The sequence below is a fragment of the Syngnathus scovelli genome, chromosome 8, assembly GCF_024217435.2.
Source record: "Syngnathus scovelli strain Florida chromosome 8, RoL_Ssco_1.2, whole genome shotgun sequence".
NCBI lineage: Eukaryota > Metazoa > Chordata > Actinopteri > Syngnathiformes > Syngnathidae > Syngnathus > Syngnathus scovelli.
The window spans coordinates 12,454,430-12,470,438 of NC_090854.1; the positions used below are offsets into that span (position 1 = coordinate 12,454,430).

The 16,009-nt window shown below is 39.9% G+C and overlaps 1 protein-coding gene across 1 annotated transcript; it reads right to left on the bottom strand.

Moving 5' to 3' along the window:
- Window positions 1-5,549: 5,549 nt before the first annotated feature.
- rpe (ribulose-5-phosphate-3-epimerase) lies at window positions 5,550-7,344 on the bottom strand. The gene is made up of 6 exons (XM_049728671.2): window positions 7,169-7,344; window positions 6,812-6,891; window positions 6,591-6,730; window positions 6,157-6,291; window positions 5,977-6,063; window positions 5,550-5,902 (listed from the first exon to the last, which is right to left on the bottom strand). Exons 1-6 carry the CDS (start codon window positions 7,288-7,290, stop codon window positions 5,780-5,782), a joined length of 687 nt encoding a protein of 228 aa, XP_049584628.1. The 5' UTR covers window positions 7,291-7,344; the 3' UTR covers window positions 5,550-5,779.
- Window positions 7,345-16,009: the final 8,665 nt, after the last annotated feature.

Sequence of the window (16,009 nt, forward strand, 5' to 3'; positions counted from 1 at the left end):
AATGTAGATTTACGATTTGCCAAGGAAAGAAAGAACCACTCACTGAAACACCACTTCTTTTATGCACGTTTTCTCCAAGCCAACGGCTAACTTTATTGCATGAAGGGAGGGATGCGCCGTTATGCAACAACGGGGAGATTATGCTTCTCTTTGGGTAATCTTGATTTTATAACACTTATAGTGGTTTTTGAATAACGCGTATGCATATATACGCCTAAATATTGTTATCCAATATATCTACTGCAATTTCACATTAAATTGCTGGTTTGACTTTTACTTTTATTATTATTATTTTATCATTATTATTATTTTAATAAACATTTATGTTAAAACTTGTCTGGTGTTTTATTCCTTGTTTTTATATTCGCCAATTAAAACATAAAAATCATACATTTGGTGAACTGCTTTATATGACAATATGTATGTGTTTTACGTTGTTATATGAGTTGGTGTCCCCCAAAATAACAAATATCGGCATAACGGATTTTTTTTTCAACCTTTTATTCAAACACAAACACATTCGGCATAATAACACCAACAATCCAACAAATACAAAATTAAAATATCAATGTCGACATAACATGAGCTGCCAACAAGGGTACCATAGTGTAATGGTTAATGCTCTGGACTTTCACCCCAAACACCCGTGTTCAAATCCCGGTGGGACAAGCGAGTGTTTTATCATGGAAAGATTTGCAACACTGGGTTAGGGGTTAGTGTTAGGGCTTCACTTTCAGATAAACCTTGATTATGAGTTTTCCCTAATGAAGTGGCCTGCTATTAGGAACACCTCAAAATCATGGTGTACCTAATGGAGTGTCTGAGTGATGTCACAGATCAAACAGCCAATCAGAAAGTGGGGGTGAGGGCGGGTGTGGCACTTTTCACTTAAACCAGGGGTGTCGACCTCCAGTCCTCGAGGGGCCGCGTTCCAATATGTTTTCCAAGTTACCCTCGTTAAACACACCTGCGTGAAAAGTTTTAGCTTCTTTTACGTGCTACAGGAGCTAAAACTTTTCACGCAGGTGCGCTTAACGAGGGACTCACACGGACACTCCATTAGGTACACCGCCATTTTCAAGTGTACCTAATAACAGGCCACTTTATTAGGGAAATATCATGGTCAAAGGTCACAGGTGTCAAGCTCTACTCCTCGGGGCCGCGTTCCAACATGTTTTCCAAGTGACCCTCGTTAAGCGCAGGTGCGTGAAAACTTTTAGCTTCTTTCACGTTCAAAAGTGGCTAAAAGTTTTCACGCACCTGCACTTAACGAGAGAATCACACGGACACTCCATTAGGTACACCGCCATTTTCAAGTGTACCTAATAACAGGCCACTTTATTAGGGAAATATCATGGTCAAAGGTCACAGGTGTCAAGCTCTACTCCTCGGGGCCGCGTTCCAACATGTTTTCCAAGTGACCCTCGTTAAGCGCAGGTGCGTGAAAACTTTTAGCTTCTTTCACGTTCAAAAGTGGCTAAAAGTTTTCACGCACCTGCACTTAACGAGAGAATCACACGGACACTCCATTAGGTACACCGCCATTTTCAAGTGTACCTAATAACAGGCCACTTTATTAGGGAAATATCATGGTCAAAGGTCACAGGTGTCAAGATCTAGTCCTCGGGGCCGCGTTCCAATATGTATTCCAAGTGACCCTCGTCAAGCGCACCTGCGTGAAAAGTTTTAGCTCCTTTCACGTTCTGCAGGAGCTAAAAGTTTTCACGCAGGTGCGCTTAACGAGGGAATCACACGGACACGCCATTAGGTACACCGCCATTTTCAAGTGTACCTAATAACAGGCCACTTTATTAGGGAAATATCATGGTCAAAGGTCATAGGTGTCAAGCTCTAGTCCTCGGGGCCGCGTTCCAATATGTTTTCCAAGTGACCCTCGTTAAGCGCACCTGCGTGAAAAGATTTTGTTCATTTTCACGTTCTGCAGGTCAAGAACTCTGTAAGAACTTGGTTTGTATACAATCAAAGCTAGGTTCCAGTTCTAAAAGCACAATTTGGTATGTGCTCCCACTTGGGAACGAACCAAGGTCTTACCGAGCAAGAACCCGTGTCACTAACCAGTCAGCTATTTCGACCTGGGAACCCTGCAGAGTCTGCACTCTTTTGTACTAGTTATGTGCATTCCAGTTTGAACGATTCGTTTAAACAAATCTTTTGAGTGAACTAATTCTAAAGATTCAGTTCACTTAAAAGAACTGGAATGCACATCACTAGCAGAGCGAGCAAAGAGCGGAAAGACGCAGTAAGTCTCGCCTCCTGGGAGGTGGCGCTCTTCAAACAGCCTCTTTTCATTAGTTCACTGCATATATGATGACTTGTCATAGTTGCCACAGTCCTCATGTGAATTTGGTGATACTCAGTCTGGTTTCATAGCGCAGGTCAACTGCACAATGGAGTGTTTGTTTTTCGGGGATCGCAAGAAGAGATTTTGGCTGCAACTGATTTATAATTCATATTCTTGATGTAAGAGGGCACAACACAGTGTTATTTCAGAGAACATCATATCCTGAGGGACCGAATGAAACACGAGTGGCATCATATATTGTTTGGCACGAGATAACGAATGTGATTAAAAAAAAAACTTTGAAAATAAATGTTGAGTTTCGAAAGTAAAATACATGAAACAAAGTAACTTAATTTAAGAATAAAATATTTTTTTGATGACTGTAAGGATTTTTTTTGTATTTTTTTTTTAAAAAGACAAAGGCTTTTGTGGTGAATGAACCTGTATAGTAAGGCTTTTCTTTGTAAAAAAAAAAAAAAAAAAAAAAAAAAGACCATGTATAGTAAGGCTTTTCTTTGTAAAAAAAAAAAAAAATGACCATGTATAGTAAGGCTTTTCTTTGCAAAAAAAATAAATAAATGACCATGTATAGTAAGGCTTTTTTTGTGTAATGAATGACCATGTAGTTTATTCGTTTACTGTTATTTTGCTATAATTGGTTTTTAGTTTGATGTTATTTTGTTGTATTTTAAAGTTAATAATTAATAATTCAGTTTAACATAAATTCAAATACAATATTTAATTTGCATTGATTATTTTTTAACTAATTGTCCTTTATCATACTTTTGTCAGATCCAGATTTGATTAACAAAGTGGTACCAAACATGTTGTCCATGTGACTATTTTTTGGGAGTATACAATAAAATATAAATAATAAGGATTTAACAAAAATAAAGTTATGAAAGTGAGTGAGGTGGTATAAATCATAAAGAATCAATACTTGTCTCTGGCCTGAGGCACATTCCTTTCCAGTAAAGGCACTCTGACTGAGTCATTCGAGTAATATCATACATAATATAATCGCGCCAAGCAGAGAGAGTCATTAGCAAACTTTTAGCGTGTCTCTCGTCAAACTTGGTGTGGCAGCTCTTTGTGTGTGCAGGATCTAGAAGGGAGACTTTTTAAGGTAAAACTCATTACTCAGGGACTCCATTAAGTGACACGCACTGAGACGTGACACCAAATCCATCCGTCTGTCCGTCCATCCATCGGCTGACATTAGTGGCGCCGCGTGTGACGGAAGAAGGCACCTACTTAAAGTGAGCGTGCTCTTTGTGGGAGAGAAGCTTTTTGGAGATGACTTTCACAGACTTTCGCCAAGGCCCAAACTGTGAAACAAACATTTGTGAGGTGTGACGTTAGCAGGCAATTTCCAGGTTGACTAACAACAGGAAACTGACATTTCCACTTATGCAACTGTATCCAGATCTACACTAAAATCTACTGGGTATTTTCAACTACCCCTTTGTAAAAAATTTTCTTTCCCTGCTAAGTGTCTTTCATTATATATAATGGAATCCGCAACCTCGGCACTGTGAAAGGAACGTGCCAACCACTCAACCGCCGTATCGTCAAAAGCAGTAACATTCTTCCTATAATATTACAAATATTTTATTTGTTTGAAGGTGAAGGGGTGCTTCCTTTTTTTTTTTTCATTCTTAATGGCACATTCAACATATCACCTTTACATCGTTCCCATTTGAAATTCATATCATTCAGATCATTCAATTCACATTGAGGCGGATTTCCAACATTACCAAAATTGCCACGTTTTAAAAATTCCACATATTCCCCTTTAAAGGAGACATATGGATAATCCTAACTTGGAGTCCACACCACAGCCAAGGGCTTCTGTGGCACCTACAACAAAATGATTGTGGAGAAGGTACTGGATTATTGCTCTTGATCTTGCTACTAAACATTTTCTCACGCACATAAAAACTGGTTCGTGTCTTGCTTAGATGCTGACGGCTGTAGGTGAAATGTGGCACCCGCAGGACTTTGTGTGTGCAGCGTGTCAGATGGAGCTAAGCACCACAGGCTACTTCAAGAGGGACGGACGGCCGAACTCGCGAGCAGCTCAGTAGTATTTGCACTTCATTCCCATCTTTGTTAGAATGATGTCTTTATTGCACAATATTGAGCTATGGGCAAAATAAGAGTGCTGGTTGTGTGTGCAAAGTACTACCTGTGGATATGGTTGCCATGGCAGCTGAGGAACAGGAAGTTTTTCTCTTTCTCGCTCCCTCCCTGGTGACTCCAAGATACAAGTTGGTGGCATGTACCTGCGGCTGCTGACATTTGCATGCACGTCAACCAGCTGCATAGAGGAAGACATGAAGCAGTAACAGGAGACATACAGTACTGTAAGATGGAACACGTTTGTGTAGGCGCTGACAGCCGCTTTTCCTGTCAGCGACACAAGGCGTGCGCTTTCAGAACATACATTTGCCCCGCAATCGCTCACTTGGGGGCTAGTTTAAATATTCACAAATGTAACACACAAATATGTAATGACGGAGCAAGTTTACAGCCGGTGGCATATGACGTTTGTGGGAGAAAAAAAAAGATTTAAGCATCAATAATTGAACGGTCTGTGATTTGCCTCACAGACGCGTTGCTGCATTATTGAGCGCGAGTTTGAAGCGTGTCGCCAGTGATTCTCATCGACAGCGGGGACTCGTCTTCTGCGCGAGACACGGGGATCCTTGCCGTCAAGCTTCTTCGCCCACAATTCTAGTCAGGTACGAGATTACGTATCGATCGTACGCGACCTTCAATCAACTTCTGCAAAGAAGCAAAATGTTGAGTGATGAGCTCAAGGCATCCATATAGTATGTCGTTGTTTGACCTTCAGCTAATTTGAATTCATGTTCATGCTGCACTGGCTCGAGAAGAAGGATGACATCACTGACAACTTTTCGCTGGGTGCATTATGTCAGTAATTATAATGATTATTTTGGCGAAAATACTTTTTGAATGGTCCAACTTTGTCCGTGAAAATTGAATTTTTTTTGTACAAGAAATTGTAGTTATATTTCATAATATTTTAAAATTTTAACTTTTTTAATAATGCTACTTAGTATTATGTGTTAAGTTAAACACAACTGAACAGTTGCTTCGCCCAATTTACTATGTCTTGTGTGCAAATGGTAATGTGTTTTTGTTGAAATGGCTTATTAGCTGTGGATTTCACACACTGACCACTGTGAAATTCCACCAGAAAAATAACTCCACACTTAAAAAATGGCATTGAAGGCTTTTTAATTAACAAAACCAACTCCCCACAGATTTGGCCAGAAATGCGTGTATATACACAGTATATAGAAAAAGTTTTTTTGGGATCATTTCACTTCTCAGTAGGTATAAAACTATTTCCAGGAATGTTTTACGATCTGGCTTCTTTCACATAATCGTGACGGTCGGTCCTGCCTGGCCTCACCCACCACATTCACCAGAGGTCATCAAAAGGTCATGCTAGCGGTCCAACGAGCGCTTCTGGATGGCTTCCACCACAGCTGTGCGTAGGAGGGCGATGACAGAGCGAGGGTCGTCGCTGCCAATCACAGCGCTGCCTGACACAATCATATTGGCGCCGGCCTACGAGTGACAGGAGAATGCTAAGAGTTAGGCGACGGCCGACGGGATTCTTGGGGTGGTGTATCCTTACTCACCTCAGCACACTTGTAAATAGAGTCAGGGCCTACGCCACCATCGACCTCGATGTCAAGCGAGGGGAACTGACGCCTCAGAAAGCTCACCTGCGCCCCCCCAAACACACACAGGGAAAAAAATTAATTAGTTACAATTTATGCATCATTAACATTCACCTATTCCTGTGTTGGTGACAGTACCTTAGGCATCATGTCCTCCATGAACTTCTGTCCTCCAAAGCCAGGTTCAACAGTCATGACCAGAGCCATGTCAATCTGGTTAGCCCAGGGTGCCAGCATTTCAACAGTTGTCGCAGGCTTTATGGCCAAACCCACCTGCACACAGTCACCACCACAGATTAAGTTATAGTATCTGTGGTAGGATTTATATGTAGTAAAAGCAGTGATTTAGCAAAATGCTGAAATCTTTGGACCCGATGCATGTGCTTACAACCTGCAAATAGGTTGCTGAGGCTACCCTGCTTATTTTATTTTATTTTTTTGAGTTTGTGGCTTCTTGGTGTGAAGGAATTACAATAGCACACTGGATTAAAATAAATTGCATTGAAAAAAAATACAAGTGTGACGTTGTAGTGCATCTTTTTCATCATGTGTGATGCACTGGTGCGCCTCACCTTCATGCCACTCTCACGGATCTCTTTGATGAGGTTCCCAGGGTTGCTCGTGGCCTCCAAATGGAATGTGTACTGGTTGGCTCCGGCTGCAGCCATGGGCTTCACCCACTGCTCTGGCCTTGACACCATCATGTGCATGTCTGCAACAGCCACACAATTATGATAATACACATGGACGTTTTCGATGTGAGCTTTAACATATGGCTTGAACATATTCTCACCAAAGAAAGGGTCTTTGCCTATTGACTTTCGCAGGCACTCCACCATGGGATGGCCAAACGTGATATTGGGGACAAAATGGCTACAAAAAAAAAAAAAGAGAGAGAGAGAGACCTTAATATTGCAGATTTGGACAGATGGATCAATATATAGAAAACTATTCAAATGTGCAAGAAACAAAATAAATAGCCATGAGAATAATTTTAAACAATGAAATGCTTTCTTAAATTGATTTCTGCAATTTGGCAGAAAAGAAATGCGTTTACTCTTCAGCATCCCCTGTTGCCCACGCGCACGAGACTTGAGGCTAACCATTAGCATGCTAACTCAATTGGCTGCAAAGTAGTGACAAAACTGACCCATCCATGACGTCGAGGTGCAAATAGTCTGCCCCACACTCCATCATCCGCACACACTCGCTGCCCAGACATGACAGGTCGCTGCTCAGGATAGACGGGCCGATTTTAGCACTGTACGACATGATCTTCACTCCAAGTCCTCACAGCGACAAAAGTTAGCGTAGTAATATTTACGAGTAGACAACTATGAGCAACTTCCGGTAAAGGCTTTCAAACGCATTGTCGATGTTTTTATTTCATTGAATATCCCCCATATGTATCCTTTTTGTACTATATCACCTCGCCCTAGTATGTAATTTTTGTTGTTCTTTAACTGTGGGAAAATGAAACTGATTTAAAGCAGATTGGTTTTGTGTTTTATTTAGTTTAAAGGGACATGCTCCCCAAACAGGAAATAAAGCGTAGTGTCAGCAAGTGACTTGATAGATGAAAAACGAACCAGGCCAGTGCTCTACTTCCGCCTGGAAAATAAGAGAGTAACACTTCCTCGACGCTTGATGGCGCATTACTCCTGAGGAAAGAATACAATATATTCTAAATCTAGGGTTAGGGTTTCAAAGTAGGGTTTCATACTAGAGTTGGGGTTTCAAAGTAGGGTTTAAAGCTAGGGTTAGGGTTTCAAAAATGGTTTAAAGCTAGGGTTACAGTTTCAAAGTAGGGTTTAAAAGTAGGGTTAGGGTTTCAAACTAGGGTTTAAATTAGATGTGTCAAACTCAAGGCCCGGGGACCAGATACGGTCCACCACATCATTTTATGTGGCCCGCAAATACAAATTGTGCATCAAATTCGTGTGTCATTACTAGAATTGCAAATTGTCTTCACTTTTAATAATATATATTGTTTTTAATATTTGACCAAGAGCGAGAGAGAGAGAGAGAGAGAGAGAGAGAGAGAGAGAGAGAGAGAGAGAGAGAGAGAGAGAGAGAGAGCTCCATTTTGAAGGCCCACAAAACATGTCATTTTTGAGAAAGAAGGATGTTGAGCCTTTTCTTGTTTTGTTTTAGATTTTTAGAAAGTCTTCGTATGTCTTCCCAGGCTGAGTAAACACAATCTGACATTTATGAATTTTGCCCGGTTTTTCCATTACTGCCACAGTGATGGAAACACATGGTGGCAGGCGAGAGATGATCATTGGAATAGGTTGGCAACACAAGAGGGGCCCCAAGAGTCTGCTGTTCTGCTTGGGGGAGAGGCCGAGGGGTTATGGGGGTGTTCACATGAAACAAAGGGCCCCTCAGTTGAGTCGTGCAAAAATGCACTGGATTGCATGCAAAGGTGATGCATTGCAAGCCTTTTATCGGAACACATTCCCCATCTTGTACAGTAAACATCTGCAATCTCATTGACTCTTTCATATATTTGCCTTTATTCTCCCTACCACAGCACACTATTTTTTTCTCCCCTACCATTATTCTTATCATCATCATCATTATCATCATCATCATCATCATCATAAGAAAGAAAGTTAGAGCGGGACACCAAGTGCAGTTTGCAGGATGCAGACAGCCTGTTCTTTATTGCTCATTGTTAACCGCTGTTTCCTGAAGAGACTGATATGACTTCTTAAAGAAATGTGATTGAAAGTTTAAACACATGTAATAAACTTTAAAGTGAACAATATACACGCACACATAATTCAAGTCGCCAATGGTGTGAATTACAAATTAGAGTTGTGAAGTGAGATGTTTGTAATAAAAAAGCACAGGAGACTTAAGAGGTCAAGCAAGCCCAGCACAAATGTACTATCTGGATTTATTTGCTTCATTAAGGTGCACAGGAGTTTAATGTTGGGTATAAATTCTCCTGTTCACGCTTTGTAAACTATAAATACATTCTGAATGATCTTAATGAGCCAATGGATGAAAGAGTTATCGTGAAACTTGTTCCTGCTCCTTGGGCATCTGTAAGCATTGTAGTATTTTCAATTTGACACACATGCTAACTGGCTAGTGCTTTTCATTTCTTTTTAAAAAATATATATATTATTTGATGAAGTGAGATAATAACCCAATGGAACACGTGCATATTATTTGGGATTAGGGTCAAACTAAAATAATTAACCGAATTAAACTGTGGTACAGCAACTTAAACGTGACCCAATTTACAAGAAGTAAAAGAAAGTACTACAGATTCCCTGCTATAGTGAGCCCCTCCATTTTTTTTCCATGTGAAGCTTTTCCCACTATAGAAATAAATGTGTGTTAAATCGATGGCAAGCCGACTTCTGTCTGCAAAAAGGCAACCAATCCATTGTGGCTCTGTTCATCCCATGGAGGAAGGAATTCGTTTGTACATTATGTGTGTCTGCTTCTCAAGAAGTGGACTCCTGATTGGTTTATCTGACCCATCACCTTTGCAGTGGAAGGACAGGAACCGGTACAAGAGACACCGTTGTTTTCTTTTTCTTGCAGCAGCTTATTATTAAAAAGTTGGTGCAGCTCCAATTCGGGGTGCATTATCTTGACAGAGCGCTTCCACCTGCTTCCTGCCAGCAGTTGATTGCAGGCTCCCGAGCGAAAGCTGCAAGGTTTGGCTTGTGATGCTCGCAAGGAGTGTTTTGGAATGTGTGTCCTTGCAACTTTGCACTTCCTGGCCCTTAGATGTCACATTCTTGAACGGAAAATGAAGGTATGTGTATGGCATAGCCGTGATTGTGTAGACTCCATTGGGATGTTTTTAATAAAAGCAAATGTTCAAGACAATTACATTTGAAAAATGACAGGTGGAAAAAAGTAATAAAAAGATGGAATATGGATTAGTGTTCTTCACCCTTGCATGACCTCTGATTTTTGGAGAAATGTTCCTTGGAAACAGCAAATTGCGCGTGACTTGCAAATCCTACAGAGCGACAAAAATAATTTTTCAAAATATCAGGCAGAATCTGTTAATGTGTTTAAGAAGGTTTTTTTTCCTCTTCTCACTCATGTACTTTTTCTTTCTTATGACAGTGACCACAGCACACTTCAGAGGCCAGCACACAACAACGATTTCCTGCGAAAGTCCTCGAGGGGACCATTGCAGCCTTTCACGGTCATATTTTAGCAGGAGGAGGACACTTCACTCAATCCAAAGGTCCGTACCAGAGCAAGGTCGGTACCAGGGGGGGGGTTGACAATAAAGACACATGCAGCCTACCATTTCAGGTAATTTCATTCCTGAGCAAAGCTTCATTTCTTGACTTCATCAAAATTTATATCCGCCAGATTAGACTTTTAATATTTTGCTGACGCAAAGAAGATTGCTGGATGAAACGAAAAACCTAGCCGGATTTAATATTTTCTCACAACATGCACATTCTTCATCGACTGCAGGGGCTTGGTTTATGAAAACAGCCAGTTCAGCTCTATGAAATTATTATTACAGGTCAGATGGAGACACGTTTTCATCTACTTTATTTATATCTTCTCTTACAATTATGTATTTAAACCTGCACGCTACGATATCTCTGCTTGTTTTCGTGCATTTCATAACCTACGAAACTATTGCACGTACTATATTAATTAGATCAAGTAAAAAAAAGTTTGTTTTTTTTAATCTGTCTATTATCTTTAAGATGGAACTGAAACAAGAAAGTGGCAAAGAATTACAAGATTTTGGTAAGCGTTACTCATTTCAAGGAAAATCACTGTTTGGAGAAAGGAAATAATAATCATCATCATCATCGTCATAATCATAATAATAAAAGTTGGTGCTGATGCTGCACAGTCACCACCGGAGTTCCTCTTCCTTCATGGCCGTCATTTTAACTGTTTCCTGAGAAAGTAAAACTTAACATCCTCTACATTGCTCTTCCTCACACAGGCGGTAAATTGCTCCTCTGATATCATTCCATCACATCCCATCATAAAAATGTGGCTCCATTCTCATGATATTATGACTTGTCAGGAAACATGTAACTTTCTTATACAGGAAATGTAAAAAAAAAAAGCCTCAAAATATGCACCTAAAAAAAATCATATTATGAGTTTTTATCTTGAAATTAAAATAATTGTCATCATTAAATCTAAAAAATCTTTCACAATTGTATTATATAGAAAAACGTACTTTTTGAAAAATATATAATTTAAAATTATACAGTTTAAGATATAAAAATACACAATCTTTTGTCCATAAAAAAATATTCTCGAAATATTAAAAAAAGCATGTAAAAATCTAAAACCTATACAGTTTTTTTTCTGGAAAATAACCATAACTTCAATTTTGTAGTAATTGAAAACATGATTTAGCTGTAGAGGAGAGCATGGCCTGTTTTTGGCATTCAGCCTCCACAGTAGTTTTTGCCTTTTATAATATAAAAATGGTTTGAGTTGTAGTAGCTTAGGTTCCAGTTAATAACCACGATATTCTTACTCTTCCGCTAACAGCAAAATGTTGATTTGACTCTCCGACCGAGTCTTCGTCGACATGCCGTTTCGCTAATGACTCGGAACACCGAGTGAAAGCCAAGACATGATTGATTTAGAATTTTTTAACAGATTGGTACACTTAAGAGCATAAATAATTTTCATTGCTGCTCATGACAACCTTCTCTGTTGTCAGATAAAATCAGCCTTTACATCATTCACTACACGGCAGTACGGGTTCGCCTACTCCCTTCCTTCCCGGAGAAGAGCTCTCGTCAGGAGGGCGTTTAACCCCACGGACGTAAAAACAAAATGTCAACAAGTCGGTCTTTTCCAGCTTGGATATGACATTGTTTTGCTGCATGAGAGTCGATTCCAATTTTTGGATGTGCACTTCAAAATCCCTAAATGCTCCTCACTCCAGTTGAGGGAATTTGTTCCAACTTTAGCGTTCTCCACAGTAGGTCCGACAGCTGTTGGAAACACCAGACAGGGTCAAGAGACAAACTTGGCCCACATGCTCAGGTGAAATATATGATTCCCTCTTTATTTTTTTAGAGTGCCTGATAGATTTTACATGAAAAATGCCTTAGCACGCATGATAAATTGTTCCCCAAAACCTCACCAGAGTTTAAATAATTCTGTCCTCAGCACATTTGCTTAAAAGTGCACTCTGCAGAATTCACATAACCTGATTTCCAACGAAAAAAAATCTCATGATTTATTTATTGTTGTCGAGGCACATATTTTAATTTTTTTTAAAAAAGTCTCATGGCGTACAACCGAATAAAAATGTATTAACAAGTGGAAACGCAACGACAAATCATGACAGTGACTTGCTGTTATCAGGGCAAACTGTCAAGTACGTGTACATCCGCTGCTTAAGCGACATTTTTGGAAGACGCACATCCTGACCTTGTGTTGCCCTTCAAGCTATTAACCTCCCACAGAGAACGGACGCAAGTCAGAGCAGTGGAGTGATAGCTTACAGCCCTCTTGAGACCAGCGGACCTAGCAGACAACACTCCTAGATTTTATTGCGGGGCACTGGGCTTTAAGTGTTTTCATTTAGCCTTTAGTATCCCTTTGAGGCATCTCCCGACTCTTTTATTTCTTCTTTTCCACCGATTGGCAGTGTAAAAGGCTAATATTGACTTTACAGATGCTTTTTTGTTTAACACTTGAGGCTTTAGTGGATGTTGGCCTCTTTCGAGTGGCCCAGCAGTAGATGCTGGCAGAGAGCCCAGTGCGTGTCAATGGACATAGAGCTCATCGCATGGACGAGGCGGGGAGTGGAGAAGGTTATCCTACAGCGATGGAGCGAGGGAGATGCTGTAGATTTTGAGGTCAAAGTTCAGGCATAACCCAATCCTGTGAAGTTATGATGTCATCCATCACGCTAGCCACAAAAGGCAAATAAAAGAGATCTCGAGGATTCACTTGGCTTCGCGCCTGCAGCCTGAGGAAAGTATAAAAAGAAAATATAGAGTGAAGGTTCTAGGAGGAGAAAAATATAGATCTCAATCGAAAATCCTCACCAACACCCAACTAATCCTCTTGGAGTAATACACAAGTGTTGTTTCCCAGACTGGGTGTTCACTTACTGGCTTACGTAAGGTCAGCACGAGAGGTTGGAGGTGGTTCATCAGGGTGACGTTTTTCTGAGTGCGCTCATTCATTACTCAAAAGAGATACAATGAACGTGCGACGGAGAACATCTTGATTTATAGTTCTCATTCGCCAGCCAAGTGTTTAAATGGATGGACAGGACCACTGATAAAATCCTCATCCGTCTGCTCGACGTGAGCTAAGCACGGCTGCAAATACTGCAAAAGAAGTGGGAGTGGGTGACCCAGCTGTGTCCAAAGGTCAAATCATTTGCCAACTGGAACAAGGAAAGCTCATTAATTAGCAGATTATAGCTGGCCTGTTTAATCTATACAAAAACACCACACATTTCACATACCAGGCCATTTCTTGGACAGAAACAATGACTTCACTGTCGTCAATGCCGGTTGCCTAGTAACGGCTCTCATAGGCCAAAGAAAGAAATAATAAATATTTGGCTTTTATAATCATCATTATGAATACATTTTAGCCATGTATGTGAACATTTGGATTCAATAATGGGTTGAGCCAATAACCTGCACACTGGTAATTTTGGACCCTTCCTCTTTACAAAATCTGTTTCACTTCACCAATATTCTTAAAGATGGCTGGTGTGAATTGCTCTGAAGTGCGTGAAATGCTTTTTGAAAAAGACAGGTTGAATAAAGTACTTCCAAATGAAGATAAGTAAAACAGAAAGCTTGCTGCGGGATTAATAAAGTACAGTTCAAAATGAAGATAAGTACGATACCAAGGGAGCTATTTAGGTAAGGTGAATAAAAAACAGTTTTAAATTAAGATGATGTTCTATCTAATTTTAAAAGAAGATAGGCTAGCTATGGGAATAGGAAGATATGACAGCTAAGCTATCATTCAATAACCCTAATGTAGTTATAAAACACTAAAAACAACAGCTGTGTCACAAAATTGTGTTGAGGGTGAATTAAATGTGATTACATAAAACATTAGGAACCTAATCAGCTATAAATAAATAAAAATACAGAATAAAAATCATCATCTCATGCTAGATTCACAGCCAAAGAATAACTGAAATTTTATTGAAGGAGCCTGGTATTAATAAAGAACATTTATATAAACGATGTGTGCATCAATCATGTAAATGAAGATAAGTTAGCCAAATTGCGGGTGTGGCCTCACAAAGACAGATTGTTTTTTAAGTCGTATATTTCCAAAGGCATCTGCCTCTGGCCTGTGTCACGCAACATTGGCAGAACACGGCTATCCTCTGTCTCTGCTTTGTCTGCGCCTCACCCATAACAAGAGGATAATCATGAGCACAACATGATCTGGCATGACACGTGTGGATTTATTTTCTTCAAGTCTTTTGACAGTCACTAAATTGTACTTGCGCATTCCAGCAGTAGTGAGACATTCATGGATCCTTGGCAGGAATTCCCCTTCACTTACCGTCTGTTTTCTTGGGGAGGTGAGGATGAGTTCATCCACGCCATTGAGAATTGTGTTCACTATTTCGTTAGCGTAATTATTTAATAAAAGCATTAACGAGTTACACTGTGAAACGTGTAAAGATTGTTTTCAGATATGTAATTGTAATTTAATGTTTTTTTTAAGGTGGTCCCTTTGCATTCCTTGTTAATATAATAAATACCAGATGGAATATGGAATTTATTTGCCATTCAAGCCAAGTTATCATCGTTTTGTCTTTGTTTCCAAGTGGATTTAGCGATATAGTGACAGTTTTATGAGAAAACTGAAAAATGGTGTAGCATACTACCATACCAGGGAACCTACAATGCTGCCTTTCATTGTCTGACCCATATAAAATTTACTTACATTTCTCCAAGAGACTATACAAAATTTCATACAACAAATACTTTTCATAAACTAATATAATTAATCATAAAACGTTCCGACCGAGATACGTTTATGTAGACGGGACTGAACATAACTTGTTGCTATGCAGCATTCATGGGGCACAATCTTGTGTGCCCCTATCCATTTATTATTTTGTGTGAAAACATGAATTGTTGTTGAGGCTTTGGGCATGTCGAATATTTGGAAAAAATATACACATTTTTAATACTTTACAGAAAATAAGGACAAATAATTGGCCAGTTTTTTTTTTTAATATATATTTACTGTACAAACCGTTAGCATTCCTGCTTATCACTAAACTAATATACGGTAAAGTCCGTAATATTGGACTGGTATTATATTGAACATAACTGTGTCATGTATAACAAATGTATCTTTTATCATCAGAGCCTCATCTGTTGGATTATTTGAGGCACTACCCCTAATGCAGATATAGATTTGGATGGAATTCAAAAAGTTAGTGATGTCAGGGGAGTGCAGGTGTGGGGGTCACGGGGGTGTCCCTCCTGGTTTTCCTCATCAGTCATTCCTGAGCTGCACATCATGTCCAGATGTTCTGCACGTAAGGATGCATACCGTGGCATCTATACCTTTATTCCACTGCACTGCAAATGTGACTCCTCGAGAAATGCCGAGTATAGAGTTCACCGTCAGTTAGCTGGAAGTAAACACACCCGTTCAGATTTATAAATATACATTCCCCGGCGAGGCCTTCGTGTCACGCAACGATGTTATGACTCTCCATCTGAAAAGTCAGCCTTGACCTCCACGCCAGAGTCGGTTTGAGTTATTCGAGCACTTCTGACTTTTATTTTACAAGTCGTCCCAACAGAGCGACACTCTAACGCCGGTCTACAAAGTAAACTTTCAGCACGACAATAACATCAAGTCATCCCGACCAGAGGGACTAAAAAACAAGATTGCACAAAACTGCTGAGCCACTATTTTACTTGGCAAGTCCCGAGTTTCAAATTTGAGTTAGCAGTTGTGACAATCCTGAAACCCAAACTTATGTCTTTCTTATCTTAATTTA